The 16986-nt window shown below is 34.1% G+C and overlaps 1 protein-coding gene across 3 annotated transcripts in view; it reads right to left on the bottom strand.

Moving 5' to 3' along the window:
* Positions 1-2168: 2168 nt before the first annotated feature.
* The window catches only part of FSTL5 (follistatin like 5), a 253572-nt gene continuing 238754 nt past the window's right edge, over positions 2169-16986 (bottom strand). For all 3 annotated transcript variants that reach the window (XM_062493697.1, XM_062493698.1, XM_062493699.1), the window contains one exon: positions 2169-2871. In XM_062493697.1, the coding sequence (XP_062349681.1) occupies positions 2169-2871 (703 nt within the window). The remainder of the gene's footprint in view (positions 2872-16986) is intronic.

Genomic DNA, 16986 nt, shown 5'->3' with positions numbered 1-16986 from the left:
AGAAGTAGAATTACTGAAGGCAAATAACAATAATTACATCACTCAACCTGCTGGTCATGTCTCTCTTGATGCAGACCAGGATGTGGTTGGATTTCTGGGTTGCAAGCACACACTGCTGAGTCATTAAACTTTTCATCCACTAACACTCCCAAGTCTTTCTCCCCAAGGTTTGCCTCAATCCATTGTTCTCTCAGCCTGTGCTTGTGCTTTAGATGTGCTAATAGGTGAGCTTGTGCTATAAGATGAGCTTTCCTTTCTAGTAGCCAAAGGAAACTTTTTCAGTTACATATGCTTTTCTGCATAGTATTTTGCATATATAAAAATAAATCTACATTCATACAGCTATTAAAACTAATAGGTGCTTTTGAATAGTCAGTTTTACTTGCAGCTCAGTGCGGCTGATTGGATGATTCAGCAAACTCAGGACTGTTTAAAATTTATGGGTTTATTCTCCTTTTGTCAAGCATTTTCTACATACAGAACATTCACGTGGTATAAATTACAGAACAAAAACTGCATGAGACAGACTACTGCAATTGAGTAATAGACAGTTTACATGATTATTGTTTGTTCACAATGGAGAGGAGTTCTCAAAAAGGAAAACAGATTCAGCAGCTAGAAATGTAAGCAAATTTTTATCTCAGTTAAAGCTACTTACCAGGAGGTTTGCTCAAGCTAAAGAGAGATCTACTGTACCACACAGGGCAGAATGTTCAATGCACACAAGATTACAATGCTAGAAAATTCCAGATTTTGAAGCAATTTTACACAATCTAAATTGCAGTAAAACTTTGTTTAAAAAAAGATTATTTTTTCTGATTGCCTTCAGTAAATGGAGGTCAGTTTAAGAGCTTATAAGCATTCCTTAGCAAAAACATAATAAAAATAAAAATACTCTCAAACTTCTAAGTCATTGCTCTGAGTCTGGATAGATGTTCACTGCTGGCTTTCTATCATCTTGTTATTCTACTACTCGGAATCTTATTTTTCCCATTTACATGTTTAACCAGTGTTATATTAGAATACTAAGTAAACAAACTATAAAAAATACAAAGTTTTTGTTGTTTTTTTTTGTTTTGTTTTTGTTTGTTGGTTTATTTTTTTGCACTAATCCAGTTGGATGAAAGGACTAGAAAACCTGTTGCACTAACCAAATGGTTTAACAAATAGGAATCAATAGTACAATGAATAGACAAAAATGTTATCTATTGTATCTACTGGTCATAGACTTGAGTTCTTTGCATTCTTATTTTCTTAAAATGCATTTTCTTTATCTTTAATTAACTGTTTCCTCAAATGATATAAGTGAAGCTTTGTGATGCCAGGCTTTTAGAATGTGGTATATTCTGAAAGGATGTGCAATATTTCTCTTCAGTAGACTTGCAACTCCTTGCTGATGCCACCCTGTGATAGCTGAAAAATCTAACATCTATTTTTTTTCTAAAAAAAGCTTAAGCTTCTGTAAGCAGATTTCTAAACTAAGACATCATAAAAATAAACTCCAAAATGCAGTGATCAGAAAACACTGCAAATATAATTTTTTCTTTTTATTTTCCTGTCCATGTATGTTGCACAACTTGACACCTATAATTTGATAGCAAAACTTTCCTTCCAAGTGATCCTGTATCCACAGTGGGAGTAAATTTTATAATTTCTATGTTTGTCTTTCTTGTGAGACTTGCTTCAAGGCACAAAAAGATTTAACAATGAACTGAACAGGACATAATGTTTCAGCTTAAGGAGTCAAATGTTCTTGTACAACAGCTCTTGTTTTGTGTCTGAAGCAAAACAAAATAAAATTTGAATAATATTTAAGTGTTTCATTTAAAAATGCAAAGTATCACATTAAATTTCCTGGAGCTTTTTTGGTGGGTTTTTTTCCTTCTTTTTTTTTACAGTAATTTATTATACTAATCATCAATTTCAATATTTAGTTATTTCAAACAGCACAACCAGTTGATAATTAATAAGGAGAACCATTATCAAATAGCCATAATCTTAGTCACTCTTATGTGGAAGTTGATTCAAATTGTGTACATGTCAAAGAAATAACAGGCATAGAAGAGTCTAACAATTTAAAATTAAAACTGTGTAAATTTGAAGAATGGTGTAATTTAAGTGCAATGTACTGTAAAACTATTAACTCAGTAAATAGCTAACACAGATTCTCATGCTTCTCTAACCCAAATTACTGTGTTGCCTCTCTCAACTTCGGTGATTTCACAATTTAACTTATTGAGCCGTCCATCCAGGATAAACAAAGATTCCTTGGAAGGGGTCATGAGATACTGACCAAAAAGGCCACTGTCTTTTATAAGACGGTTCTTACTGTTCCAAGGCCATTCGCCTGCCTTGATGGGCTCCTTCAGACTCTTCACCATCTTCACCTTGCCAGAGGAGAGCTCCATGAAGAGAACATCAGTTTGTGTGCTGGAGCTGCAGTAGACATTGTATTGATGAGCTTCAGTAAAGGATGGCTGAAAAGCTACGTCAGATATGTGCAAATTAGTGTGAATGTCAAATGCATCCTGTATTTCTCCTCTCACTGTTATGGACTGGATCCTCATGAGGCCTTTTGCATCATCAATGCTGAGAAGGTAGTGTCCATCTGGAGAGATATGTGGCGTGCCCGTCACATCGCCATTATATCCAATCACGGAATCAGTAACGCTATCCACTATGAGCTGTGGTAGGACAGCCCCAGTGGTGTCAGGCTTACAGCAGATAAAAAGATATCCTCCAAGATGTGTATAAGCCAGTGACTCGGGAATGCAATTATAATCCTTTAAACTAATTGTCTTGATGTACGACATAGTTTCTAGATCAATTTTCTGGAGCATGGAATCATCCTTATGAAGAATATATCCAAACCTGAAAGGAAAAGCACAAAACCAAAGTCAGAGCTACTGAGTACATTATATATGGATGGGGAAAAACATCATGAGCAAAGGAGATGAGTTCATATGCACAGTGGTGCATTGCTATATGTCTCAGCTGCAGATGTTTCAGATATTAAGCAGTTCATAAATTTTTTTTAGTGTTCTTGTAATTGAAAATATATTTTTAAAAATGCCTAAAACCCATTTTTCTGATTAACGGGAAAGCTCTTTCTTCTTACTGACACAAGGGAAAAGGTAAAACATTACTTTCAGAATATCTATTCACTTCTAACTTTTACAAAAGCCAGGAAGGAGGAAAATATTAAAAATCAATAGATACCACGTCCTACATATTTGAATTCAATTGATATAGCTCTTTGACTTACTTGGGAACATCAGCTTAATCCAGCACTCATTGTTATTCAGACCATTATCTGAATCTTCCTTATTTTAATTCAATAGAAATGAATATCATAAAAGGATTTAGGTTTATGCCTCCTAATTATCCAAACACCATATTTTTAACAATTTAAATGACCCTTTGTTCTCTTCCACACATCAAGGAACTTTCACTGAACAGGAATAATATGGTTCAATTTTAAAATCCTAGAGCTGATTGATTTTAGCCTTTTAATATAAACTATATCACTATTCTTTAATGGTAATGTGTATGTTCTGACTGCACAGTCGATTGACTACATATATATATATATATATATATATATATGCAAAAAGATACTTCTAAATATTATGGTGTCTTGGGAAAGAATATTAGCTTTACTTATCTAAGTAGCTTTCACAGCACTTTCCCAAACAGCTGTTTCTTTGGGCCCATATCTTGGCATTTTCCTCTGAATCTTTGATCCTAATAATGAGGCCGCATGATGATATATATAATCTAAAAAATACCTTTCACATCCTTTTGATACAAATCCATATGACAGCCAGAATGTTTCAACAATTGAGTTGATAATAACATAAAATTTTCACAATATACTTGTAATACCAGTGTACTTACTGATCAGTGAACCACCAAAGTAACAGGCAAAAAATGGTACATGGTTCAGTCACATCCTCAGTATAAGATAGGGTGAATTAAATTTGCACTTTCTGCTGAATTGATGTAAGAACACTTTTGATTTTAGCCCCCCTCCCAAAATCCTTGCATACTGCTTCAGTATCATAAAAGCTCAGAACTAAATAATTATTTCAATTGTTAGGGACCTTAGTATTCCATTTGGTCCGAATCCTGCCCCAAAAAAGGGCCAGCATGAATCAGATTGTTCATTATAACAATTTGAGCTGATCATGAGATAATTTTTGTCTTTGATTATTCAGCCACTTATAAACACATGAATTCAGTCATCATGGTTAGAAATGTGTGAGTGAGCTTTTTTGGAAGTTATGTCTGGAAAACTTTTCTATTCATGAGGTCTGTTGTTCTGTCACAGAAGATTAGGATCATCAGGCAGAATTTGATTTTTAGGTTTTTTGGCCACATGACATCTATTTCTTAATCTTTTTGGGTAGCCATAAAGCCATTAATTCCTGGTTCAATTATTAATTAGTAAGCATTTTTCAGCTATAAGAAACATACCTATACTGTATTATGTACAGAATCATCCTGTAATAGAAAAGGTTAAATAGGTAACAACACTGACATTTCACATATTTCCATGTTTAATAACCAATGTTAGACACACGAGCAGTGGTTACAAAAGGACAATAGAATTGGCTTATTGATTGTGTTTTTACATAACAATGTAAAGCAACAATCAGTGAACTATCCAGGACTGTTCACAAGAAGATAAAGGGAAAATACCTGATTTAATGGTCAATGTGATGACAAGTACCAAATAAATTAATTTTAAGATATAAAATTAATTAATCTACTTTAATAAAAGTACACAATGCAGAGAGTTTTTGCTTTAACTACTTTTGACCTAACCAAAGTTGCAAACTCAAAGTAAATTTTTTTGTATTTGAGACTGGCAAGATGACCTTGGGTTTGAAAACATTACTTTTCTCTTTTAGCATGCCAATATAGTCATGTAAAAAATCAGGAAACCTTTTTAAAAAGTGAAAGAAAAGCTTCTCACTGAGTTGTTTTTAGCTTAATAGGTACTAAACCACAAACTTATATCCAAGTGAAATTTTCCAATATACATTAACATACACCAAATCCTTACTGCAGTTTTGAAAACACAACAGTCATCATCTAAATGATTAAATATATAAATGCTTTTTAAAATTTGCCCTGTTATTTTCAGAAACTCTATTAAACATAATAATAAATTATCTTCTGTTAAAAAAACAGTTATTTAACATTTTAATATATTTGATACCTTTTATTCTATGTGCCCATCATATTTCATGGTACCTTTATTGAATTCAGGAAAAAGACTTAAAATTTGATGGCACGTTTTAAGTTGCATTTTAGTTTCTATCCTGTGCATGAGAGAAAGCACAATTTATCTTTTAAAAAAAGGTAATTTTTTTAAAAAAAACAAAATTAATTCTTAACCATTTTCCACCACAAAACAAATTAAAAAATCTTGACAAATATATTTTAAGATGGTCAAAACCTAAACAAATTTAAAAATCTAAATAGATACATTTTAAACTGGTCAAAACCTAAAGAATTTTTTTTCATTTTTCATATATCAAGGGAAAGTATATGATAAATGAAGACGAAATCTTTGTGCTGCTTGACAATTAATTTTTTTTCTAAAGATTATTCCAGGTCATAAAAATGACCTTTTTTAAAGTAAAATAAAAATGCAAAACAAGATTAGCATCAATTATCTAAATCAACAAATCTTACTTGCTGATTTAAATTGTGATTAAAATGGAGGATTAAAATCAGTTTGATTCAAAGAAATCTGCCTTGCTTATGATTACTTGATTAAGCAGTGTTAATGATCAATTTATACGATAGTTTTGCATTCAAATGTTATTGATTTCAAGAGGAATATATAAGTTACTAATCTTTGCTTCTCAAAGATTATTCCCAGAATATGTTTTTGAACCACAGGTACACTTAACCTATGTTTACTCTGGTTACATAAACTCTTTGATCACCAAATCTGAATGTGTTGTCTAAGGTTAATGGAAAAGTCTTGTCTACCTTCCCTAGGGGTAACATCAACTGAACAGGTGGAAAGACTCATGTTTGTCATCGAGCTTTCCCCACTTGCTTTGTACTCCCACTTCTCACTGCCTGGTCATACCTTCTCTCAGACAAATCCCCTAACTCTGCCAGCCAAAATGTTTGCATAAGCATTCCCCAGTGCATGACATTAAGGTAAATTTAGCTACTATGGAGTAATTAAGATCCTTTAAATGCTTTTTGTTGCCTAACCTGGTTAATTTGAATGAAGTATCTTAGGAGCCATGGAATAATGTTGACATAAACCTTCACACTAGCACAGACAGATTTAATAAAAATTATGTTTGTCCACAGCAAGGGACTCCAGATCTCCACAGTTAGTCAGCAAACACATTTTAAAACAAATCAGCTGATAGCACAAGGATTCTGGTTTCTTTTATAGCTTCATCAATCTCTTTGTAATTTTTAGTTCACAGTTCAAAAAGCCACAAGTAAAAACCTTACACTATCTTGGACAGACTGTTCCTGTGATGAAAACAGTGACTTCAGCTTTGGTAATTGAGTTTAACTAAAAACTATAGAAACGAGCTTCAACATTTTACCCACTTTATCTGATGTTGTATTTTTATTGCACTTGGGAGATCTACTGTCCCTTGCTCTGGAGCTATTAAGGAATTTGATTTTATATGCTAGAGCAGATAACCATATGTATTCTGATACTCAGTTATACCTGAATGTCTGTTTACAATGTATCTTATTTTAAAGTGTGCAAAGAGCAGTTTAATGCATTTTTTTCAGTGATTATTTATTTTCAACTTAAAATTATTTACAGCTATCTGTGCTATTCATTGCATTCTATTTACTTCTGAATTGGAAACAAAGGCTTATGAGATATGGTCTCTTTCCTTCCTTAAAGTATTGACTTCTCTAGCTCTGATAAAATATAATTCCATTTTCTTGTAGCATTAACATGCAAAAGACTTTTTGCTTTATAATGTTTTCTTGTTCACACTTTAAAAAGTCACTGCTTTAGACACAGATGTAAAGTTAGCCCACAGGCTGTGCTCATATTTCTGGAGCTCAATACACTGAGAAATCCATTAGTGAGGAAGATAACACACAGAACGTACATAGCAGTTTTAGTTACTGATTTCAAGACACTGTACAGTTGTTACAGGGTATTAAGAAAGCTGAATTACTGGCCTAAGGCTATATTATAATCCATTGGCACAGTCTAGGTGAAAATACAGGTTATCTAAGGCCCAGCATGGTTTCAAACCTATCATGCTACAGGCTACCATTGCAACTCGGGTAATAAAGAGACAGATGTGAAAAAGTACTTACAACAAAGATATATAATTTTGAATAAGAGTATACAAAATCACTCAGCCAAAATAATGGTTTTGATTACTAAAAGTAGACAGAACTTTGGACTTGTCTGGGATAGAAATTGGTAAAATTTCATAAAGGATCTACCCTTCCCAAAACTGGGAGTATAGCTGCCAAAAGTAATTTATTAGAACTAATAGGATTTTATCAATACTACTGTTTAAGCAATTCTTTCTTGGCTGTCATACTGCCTTCAACACTTCAGTGCTCCGATTAAAATTCAGTAAAGCTGAACAGGGATGTAAATACCCTAACAGCCCAACAATACAGATAAAAAGAAGGGGGGGGGGGATCATTTAAAGCTGCCAGTCTTCTTGGGTGTAAAAGGATTTGGCAAGCTGTGTGTTTGATATGTTTGTTTGGCTGTCTCAGTGAGAGATGTGTAGCTGGAGTTTTGAGGAGCTGAACAAATCAAGAGAGGTCTATTCCTGTGCCTGTGAGGTTTGTGAGGCTGATTCATAGTCTGAGAATTGCTAGGCAGAGGCATAAGGATGGAAAAAGTAATGAAGTTCTAGAGGGAAGGCACAGAAGGGAAAAGGGGAAGTGAATGAAAACTAATAAGAAAAGCTAAGAATTCCATGTCTAGTATAGTTTAAAAAAACACCAACCCAACAGAAAAAAAACAAAGAATGAGAAAATATACTCTTGTTACCTAAGATGAGAAAGTATACTTTCCAAGCCACTGGCAACTGAGGAAGGTGATAAACAGGTTTTTTCATAGGGACATATATCTGTCAGGTTAGATAATTTGTTCCTAGTAATTTTGAAAGAGTTGACTAGCTCTTAGCATTTTAATAAATCTCAAAATAACGGGAAAATTTTTAAAGTCTGAAAAAAAAAAGATTGTTGAAATATTCATAAGACAAAGTCAGGTATCCCAGCTAAGCTGAACAGCTTGATGCATATCTAAGGGAAATAATAAAATAGGTGATATGAGAATGAACTACAGAAAATCGTGAATATAACACAGTCAGCATGGGTTTATGAAAAAATGAATTTTGTCAGACAAACCTAATTTAATTTTTTTATTTGAAAACTTTCTGAAGGTAACTGAATATTAGGAGGGCATAGCTTTCTTGGAGTAAAAACTCTTACCTGAAGGAAAAATAATTTACCTGTAATAAAATGTAGTTGTCAATACAGAATCATAATTTTACAGGAAACTTATTTGTACAAAAGCTGATACTTCACAACCCTTTCACAGATGGTTTAGATGTAAATGTCTATGACTGCCCATGACACTAAGGTGGTAGATAATGACAGCATAATCATTACAGTCAGCTCCTCATTCAAGCAAAATGTGTTCAAAGGTAGCCAAGTGTAAAGTTGAGCAACTTCACGTGTGGATGAGGAGTGTAGGACATGAAGATAGAACAGTATGCTAAAACCAATGACTATAAAAGGATTTAATGATCATAGCAGACATGCAAGTCAATACAAAATCTGAGTCTAATGGTCAAAAATAAAAGCAAGACCCAAAAGCCTCTCTAAAGTCCTTAAAGGTATATCACAAGAGGTGAGTGAGAATCACACAACACACGTATACCTGTATTCTACATCGGGGAAAATAAACCAAGAATACTTTATGGTTTTTTACTCATTTTTGCCCTTCTAAAAAAGGAATAAAAAATTAGTTGCAGGGAAAAACCTGAAAATTATTTGAGGAATGGAGACAATGGTTTCATGCAGAAGTCCGAGTCCAATGTAGAAATTGTTGCATATTGAAATCAGACAACTTTAAATTAGGAATAGGTAATTTTTCCTAACAATAGGGACAATTTACCATTACAACTAACTACCAGAGACATGATTATTTTTCTCTGGTGAGAAACTCCAGGTAAAGATTATGCTACTATCTACTTGGATAAATAGATGTAGCTTCAAAAATATGAGATTCATTATCTGAATTGCTCAATGACTATTTAAAATGTTTAAAACCTAAAGTATAAGTGGAAGTCAGAGAAAATGTTCTCATGGACTTTTCTAGCTGATGGATATATGAAACACCATTTTTTTTGGCTTTGTTCATATAATCAAAATTACATAGGTACAGTATATTTTAATCTTATACTACTCATTCATTTGATAGTGGGATATTAACCATCATAAAATCATAGAATCATCAAGGCTGGAAAAGACCTTTAAGATCATACAGTCCAACCATTCCCCCAGGACTACCACTGTAACCCCTAAGCCACTAAACCATATCACCATATCATACAGACACCTCCTGAACACCTCCAGGGGCGGTGACTCCACCATGTCCCAGGGCAGCCTATTCCAACACCTGAAGAAAAGCAGCCAAGAGCTTCAAATCTCATGAAATGACTGTGATTTGACACAATCCCTTAGCTCACAGACACACACACACACCAGCAGAATGCAAAGGAATCTGCCTTTCTGCAAGCCTAAGGTTGTGATGCTACTTTGCCATCCACTGTATAGAAAACAGCTGTTTTTAAAAATTTGTTCTGTTTCTGCTCTCAAGTAGTTGTGAATTTCATACAGGAGTTACTAATAATTCTGCAATTACAAATCTTTCATACACACACATATATTTTGAAAACAAGCATCCTCTTCGACAACACATTGGTCTCCAAATTCAGGAGGCTTATGAATTGCTTGTAATATTAAAACTATGCAAGTATAAAAGCTATATAATGGGGTGAAAAATGTTGCAAGGCTGAATGGTCATTCTTTTGAGGTTTTTTTGATCTAACTGTACAACATCATGGTGGATAGGTTGGGGAAATGGTGTTAGACCATGGAGACCTGCTTCAGAATAGTTAATGATGAGTTGCAAATAAATTTTAGTCCATTGTCCAATAACCTAATTGCTGTCTTCTAACTAAAAGATGAATCTGTCATCCCTTCTCTACAGCTTTATGAACCTTCTTAGCATACCAGTGTCAGATTATTAACTCTGCCTGCAGTGCCAGATTGGCTCTCATCTTTCTGATGGGGAGACAAGAGCAATGAGAAAATGAAATAGTACTTACCCAATTTGTGAGAAAAAATTATTGCAAGTCACCAAGGTGACAGTTTTGTTTTGTTCAGGCAAGTAGATTGGATTAAAAAATACAGTATTTTATAATTATGTCCTGAAATTGTGTCTGTCACCTCTGCGCATTTAGCCAGGTATTAATGATTAGGCTGTTGGAAAACAGGAAGTGATAGCTGACTTTTCCAGAATGTTTTCTATATAGTTGATGGAATATTCAATTCAAAATTTCCTCTCATATAGCTTAGTATGTAAAAGCATCCCACTGCTCATTAATCTCTGATTAATATTTATGACAATTTCAACTCCTGTGTCTCTTCTTTGCAGTGAAATCATGCACAATATCAGCACATAAAGGTGTTTCTCACAGTGCCATATTGGCATCATGTGTAACTTAAACTTGCCAAACATGAGAGCAAATGTTATAATTTCCAGTAATTTACTGTACAGTTAATGCACGTGGGAATTGTAGCCTGTGGGCATATCACTCCAATTGGAGTAAACGCTAGAACTGTGAAATCAGTGATTGTTTCTTTCCTCACTTAGTCCATATGAATAAAGATTTTAATCTCAGATTTTCAAGATTTTTGACCACATGTTTTGACAAAAGTTTAGAAGAAATAGGGCTAATTATACTTAGCAACTCTACAGCGGTTTCTGTAAGAGTAGTATGCTGGATTTGGCTGAGATGGAGTTAGTTTTGTATCATATCAACCTGCATGGTGCTGTGTTTTAAATTTGTGAACAAGTGTTGATAACTCACCAATGTTTTAGTTATTGAGCACTGCTACCACAGCACCAAGGCCTTCTCTCTTTTTTACTCTGCCTTTCCCATGAGTAGTCTGCAGGTTTAGAAGAGGTTGGGTGGACACACAGCAGGCTACCCCAGGGATATTCCATGACATGTAACATTACGTTCAACAATAAAACGTCATCCAAAGTAGCTGTTGCTCCTGCTAATGGGAGCTCAGCTGCTGGCTGGGGCAGCTCTCCACAGGGAGTCATTAGTTTTCCATAATGAGCTTTACAGAACCCAGAGAAAGGGAAAACGACGTAACTAAAATTTACTTGTCGAAACCAACTTCAAAGAGTACCCTAAAACATGGTAATTGCAAGATGCAATTTAAAAAAATGCAGATCATATGGATGAGTGCCTTATTTTTTAGTAATGAAAAACATGCCCGTATATTTAAAGTTACATAATTACAGTGACAAAGTTAATAACACTATAAATTATTAGTGCTGCTTTCATCTTACAAAATAAATTCAAGACCATATTTTTAAAGTATTTTTAAAGCTTTTAAAATATGGGATTTTGCTCCCATATGGACCTACAAGCCTGTCTATAACACATACAGAAAAAAAAGAACAGTAAAGCCAGGAACCCCATCATTCTTTTCCCAAAGCAATTATCATAATTACCACTATCTTATTTTCTGAAAAACAACCTGAAGACTCTCACTGCCAAGCTGTCAAAGTAATCCCTACAGCAAATCAGATTATTGCTCTACCAAAACTACTCCTCTCTTGCTCTCATCAGATTATCAAATGTCTCAGAGTGAGGGAAATCTAACAAAACTTCCTTTGGAATAACATGCTCACAGGAACTTGCCTATCACTGAGAAGTAGCTTATGACATGAGACACTAACATTAAGTTTTATTTTAAAAGGTATCAATTTTGAAAACCTCCTAGGTATTACTGTTACACATAAATATCATCAGTTTTTACAAGTATTTTCATATCACCTCCCTTTTCATACCTGACTTTCAGATTTTAACCTGCAAAATTCCCGTCACCTTCAGTTCCATTGTTTTTAACAGGAGAAAGGCAAAATCCAATTTTTTCTTTTCTTTTACATGCTGAAAAACTTCCACTTATGAGAAAATGTGAAAGTGTGGATTACCATATCACAACAGGATTTATACAGCTGGCTCCCTTTCACTACTCAAAATAAATTATTCAATCATTGTCTTTTAAGGTGTGGGGCTTTCAGTCCAGAAAAAAAAAAAAGAAACCAAAAAAACAACCCTTTGTTAATGTAGAAAAATGGTTTATTATTGTTTAGAACAAGTAATGTCCATTTTACATAAAATTTCTCTCAAGTTCTTTATCAAGTATGTTCAGCCTAAGTAGCATTAACTCTGGCAGAGCTCAAGAAGAGTATTTTGCTCTTGAGAAATGAGCAAAACATCATTTTCCTCTCAAATATCTCACTGTTCTTATGTATGTTATGTCATTGCTCTTTATAGCTATACCAAAAATGCTTTGAGTGTCATTACGCAATTTAAAATGTGTACAGCTTCCTGCTCTGGATTTTGTGGGTTTGTTCCATAACAAGATGGTAGATTTCAACAAATTAATTAGAAAACATATTGTAAAAGTATCACTGGTAGAATGTGCTATGTATTGGTAGCTGTAAATGAACCTGAAAAACAGAAATCTGGCTGAAATCTTTAGTGACTCACCCAGTTTTGTGGGAGGCTTCCTGGTTACAGGATGTCACATTTATGTGCATAACTCTCCATCTTCATCACTGCAGTATCTAATTCAAATTTTTTCCTATTTTCTAGTACTAAGAAAAAGTTTAATAAGTAACTCATTCCAGAAGATCAGTACTTATTGTCTGAACTTCAGCACTGCCACATTTTAATACCTCTTTCCATAGCTGAAAAGGGTGAACATTGTTTACAAGCCAAAATATGTACCCATTGCACAAGGAGGTTGTTTACTGTCAAGCCTTTTCTGAATTCACTTGATACAGTCACAGGGCAAACACTCATCCTGTGAGTTGGTGTATTTCACACTGGCAAGGATTTTGCTACCATTTTGTTATGACTGTTAATATGTATGTTGCAAAAGATCCTTAAGCATCTGTGGATTCCCCTTTGGACCCTTCTCTCATTTAAATCCTACGGGACAGAGGGAGGGATAACAGGGGGAAAACCCCACACCAATTCAGTGCTGAAATTGCATGAAATATCACTCTCACATACCTACAGGTTACTTACTTACTGCCAGTCTTCAGAGTTTTAATGGAGGTATGTATTATTTCATATAAAATTAAAGGCTAAAAACCAGAAATATGCATACATGCATATGAATATATAGAAAAGGTGCAATATCAGCCTGCAGTTGAAGTATAGGAAGAAAATCACACTAGCACACCCCTCCTTTCACTGTTTTTTCTTCTAAGAATGGAAAAGTAAAAATAATTTTGCCTCACATATTCTGGACATCAGTCCTAAGGCTCCAAATACTTTCACTGCTCATCTCTGCACAATCCTGTATCTCCCAAATTTTCCTATGAAGACCCCACTGATGCTGTTTGACATCAAGTGGTAGTATGCTTGAAAGTGATGACTGTTTCTTGTCCTCTCAAGGGATAAGCATGCTCCCTCTCTCAGGATTAAACATAAATGTTTTCATGATCAGCTGATGAACTAGAGAGTTGAATGCCTACATATCAGTATCATATATCATTTAGGACAGCAGTGCTAGATGCCTACAGAGTTGAGTTCTGGGTGATTCTGATAAGGACTTCAAGTAATACACTTTGAAATGAAAAAAAAAAAAGTGTAGTTTAGATTAAGCACATGTGCAAAATGAGTGTGCTGCCACAATAACCAGTTTAAGTTCTGTATCTCCTATAATAGTTTATTTTCATCAGTTTATTAAAAATTTATATATGAACCAGAAAATAAAAAACTAGCAGAAATGATGTCTTAACTGTATCTCTTGCAGAGTACACAAACATATCACTTTGTTTATATTTATACCCTTATTGTTTTGAAATAAACAAGAAAAAATCTATTTCTGCAGTCCTAATCAAGCACAGCTGCTTCCTTCCTCTTTGATCATATCAGTAGTCAATAAGGAGGTTCAAGAATTGCCATTACAAATGTACAGCATCACCATGACTCCTTAGTGCAAAAATCATTCTCTACAGGTAGTATTCCTCTTCTGTGGATACCTACATTTCTGTGCACAATTATGTATGTCTAAATAAGAGCTGAAAATCTAAACTTCTGGTTTTGTCAGCGGAAATATGGACCATACAGTCAACAGAGTCCAAAGTATTTTTAAATATAATCAGTACCATAGGCCTGTAGGGGGTGAAAAAAAAACTGTTTATGCACTCTACTGCATGTGTAGACTAAATCTCCAATAGTCAGTGCAGAGGATGGACACCTTACACCCACAGATACACTGTATTTTCACACCTAAATCTAGGTGCCTGCAATCTGAACTTCAAACTCACCATAAGCATCCTTTCAGCATGAAAACATAATATCCAAATATAGCCTTATAAAACTTTGCAAGATTTGAACAATTGAAGCTTAAATGACTGACCATCAATTACATATTGATGTGATTAAGAGCTACAATTACATTTGAAATGTGATTGTCTGTTTCTCCAAGCCATTATAACAAGTTCAGGTATCATACAGCAGTAGGGGCTATAAAAGCTGCCCTTTGTGGTCAGAAATTAAAACTACTGATTAGAAAAATAGCTAGCACTTCTGAAAGTGACTGCATAGAGTGAAGAATGTTATATAAGTCTCCATGCAAACAGCCCTAAAACAGAGATGTCTTTCCCAGAATTTTCAGAAATCTCTGAAGATGATTTTCACTGCTCTCACATGGCAGCTTTAACAGAAATCCAACAATTTTATTTCCACAAAAGGTATAATTTGCCAGCCATAACAATCAACTTCAGTATTTTTTCAAGGCTAGAAAGTCATCAAAGAGAAGCTCTTCAGAGTCTGCCTTTCATTTTTGTCTTAGGGTTTTGGGGAGATCTATGAACTGCATGAAAATCTTATGTATGAATTTTCCAAAAGCGACTTTTTTTTATCTCAATATGTTAGTGAACTATGTTTTCATGACACTATTAAAGTACTTGGTATGCTCTGTCAGAACTAACACTATGGTTACTGCAAAATATCAAGATGTCAAAATATCAAGATCCACTTCAGACAATGAACTTACAAAAGAAAAATAATATTTTTCAAGAATACTAAATGTAATGGAATGTGGCTAGTAAGCATGATATACGTACTGATTTTAAAAGCTTAGGAAATTTCCTGGTTTATAAAGAATTATTTTTAAAGTGTTTCTGTGGACAGTAACTATAAAAAGTGTGCAAGGGAATGGTACACTGCCTGTGTCACACAACTTTTCCCATCCTAAAGGATGGATAACAGGAAGAAATTAAAGCCTACTGAGGCACAATTACTTGAATTAACTACAGCAGTGGTAGGTCCAAATTGTCTTATCAATATTTATTGTCTTTATAATTCTGTGAAATGTATACTGGGTTATTCTGCAAAACACACTGAAGCAAACGTCACAAGTGAAAAACAAAGCACAAAGAAACTCAATGCAGGACTTAAAGAAGTTGTGCACTAGAAAAGTGCCAAAGTCATGTGAATTCTGACACTGCTTCTTTACATTTGCAAGGTGTCATTTTTTTCCCCTCTTCCCTCAGGTAAAAGAACTTATTTTGCCTCTTCTATGCACACATAGCCAAGCAAGATGGAAGTGTGGAGCTGCCAACAGGTGGCAAATTAACAACCTGAGTTCCTCTATGATATTTTCTTCTTTTTGACAGGCCATGTATATTACTTCCCACTCCAGTTAGATTCAGTATAAAAAAGGAAATATCCACATATTGTTTAAAAGGACAAAATAGAGAAAATATTTAGGATTTTTTTTCCTATAAATGAGGATATATTTAATTTTTCATTTCTTTTAAAGAATATATAAACGTAAAATCTGGAGGGGAAGGAGGAGGAGGATGATAATCATAACTAATGTCCTCTACCCTTTTTGGTTTTGGCCTACCCCAAGAGATTATCCTTATGAAGACTACAGACTTTTAAAAAATCTGGAGTCAATCATTTCAGGAAAATCATGTTCTCAAAATAGAAAGCAAATATGACAGAAGATAATTAAATAAGCTACAATCAAAATTATCTGTTCAAGAAGCAAAGAGCAGGTTTTTTTGTACAAAAGAGAAATTATGTAACCCAAATAATTATGTTCAAGAAAAATTTCCAAACTATTATCTACTTTATCCTGAGTGAATAAAAATTTTGTTTAAAGCCTCCCAATATTCCATTTCTTAGACACTTTCTTCTTCTCCAAAATTTATGCAAAAATCAACTCAGGAAGGTAAAGTTCTGTTATTCAAAGTTTGATCAAATCTGCTAACCAAAGGCTTTCTGGGTCTCAAAAGAAAATGTCATTAACTATGCAAAGCTAGTGTTTTAGAGGTCTGGGGTCTACACTGATCTTACACAAAGCTTCTAATATGCCACCATGGTAAACTACTGCCATTTAAACAAAATACTGAAATAGAAGTGTGTTATATACCAACATTTTTTCTGTTGAAATGAAGTTATCCACAGTAGCTCTGGAGAAGGACATATTAATAATAAAGGAAAAAGGAAAACTGGTGTAAGAATTTTTTATTAGCTCTATAGCTCAATTGCCTTTACTGGTGCTTGGAGTTCTTGCCAGCAGTGCAACTAAGAATCTTCTAAAAACTTAACATACCACACTGCAAATATTATTTACTTTGTTAAAATTACTCTTCAATTTATA

This window comes from Cinclus cinclus, chromosome 5 (genome assembly GCF_963662255.1).
Source record: "Cinclus cinclus chromosome 5, bCinCin1.1, whole genome shotgun sequence".
Lineage (NCBI taxonomy): Eukaryota > Metazoa > Chordata > Aves > Passeriformes > Cinclidae > Cinclus > Cinclus cinclus.
The sequence above is the reverse complement of the archived record's forward strand: the minus strand, read 5'-3'. Positions and strand labels throughout refer to the sequence as shown.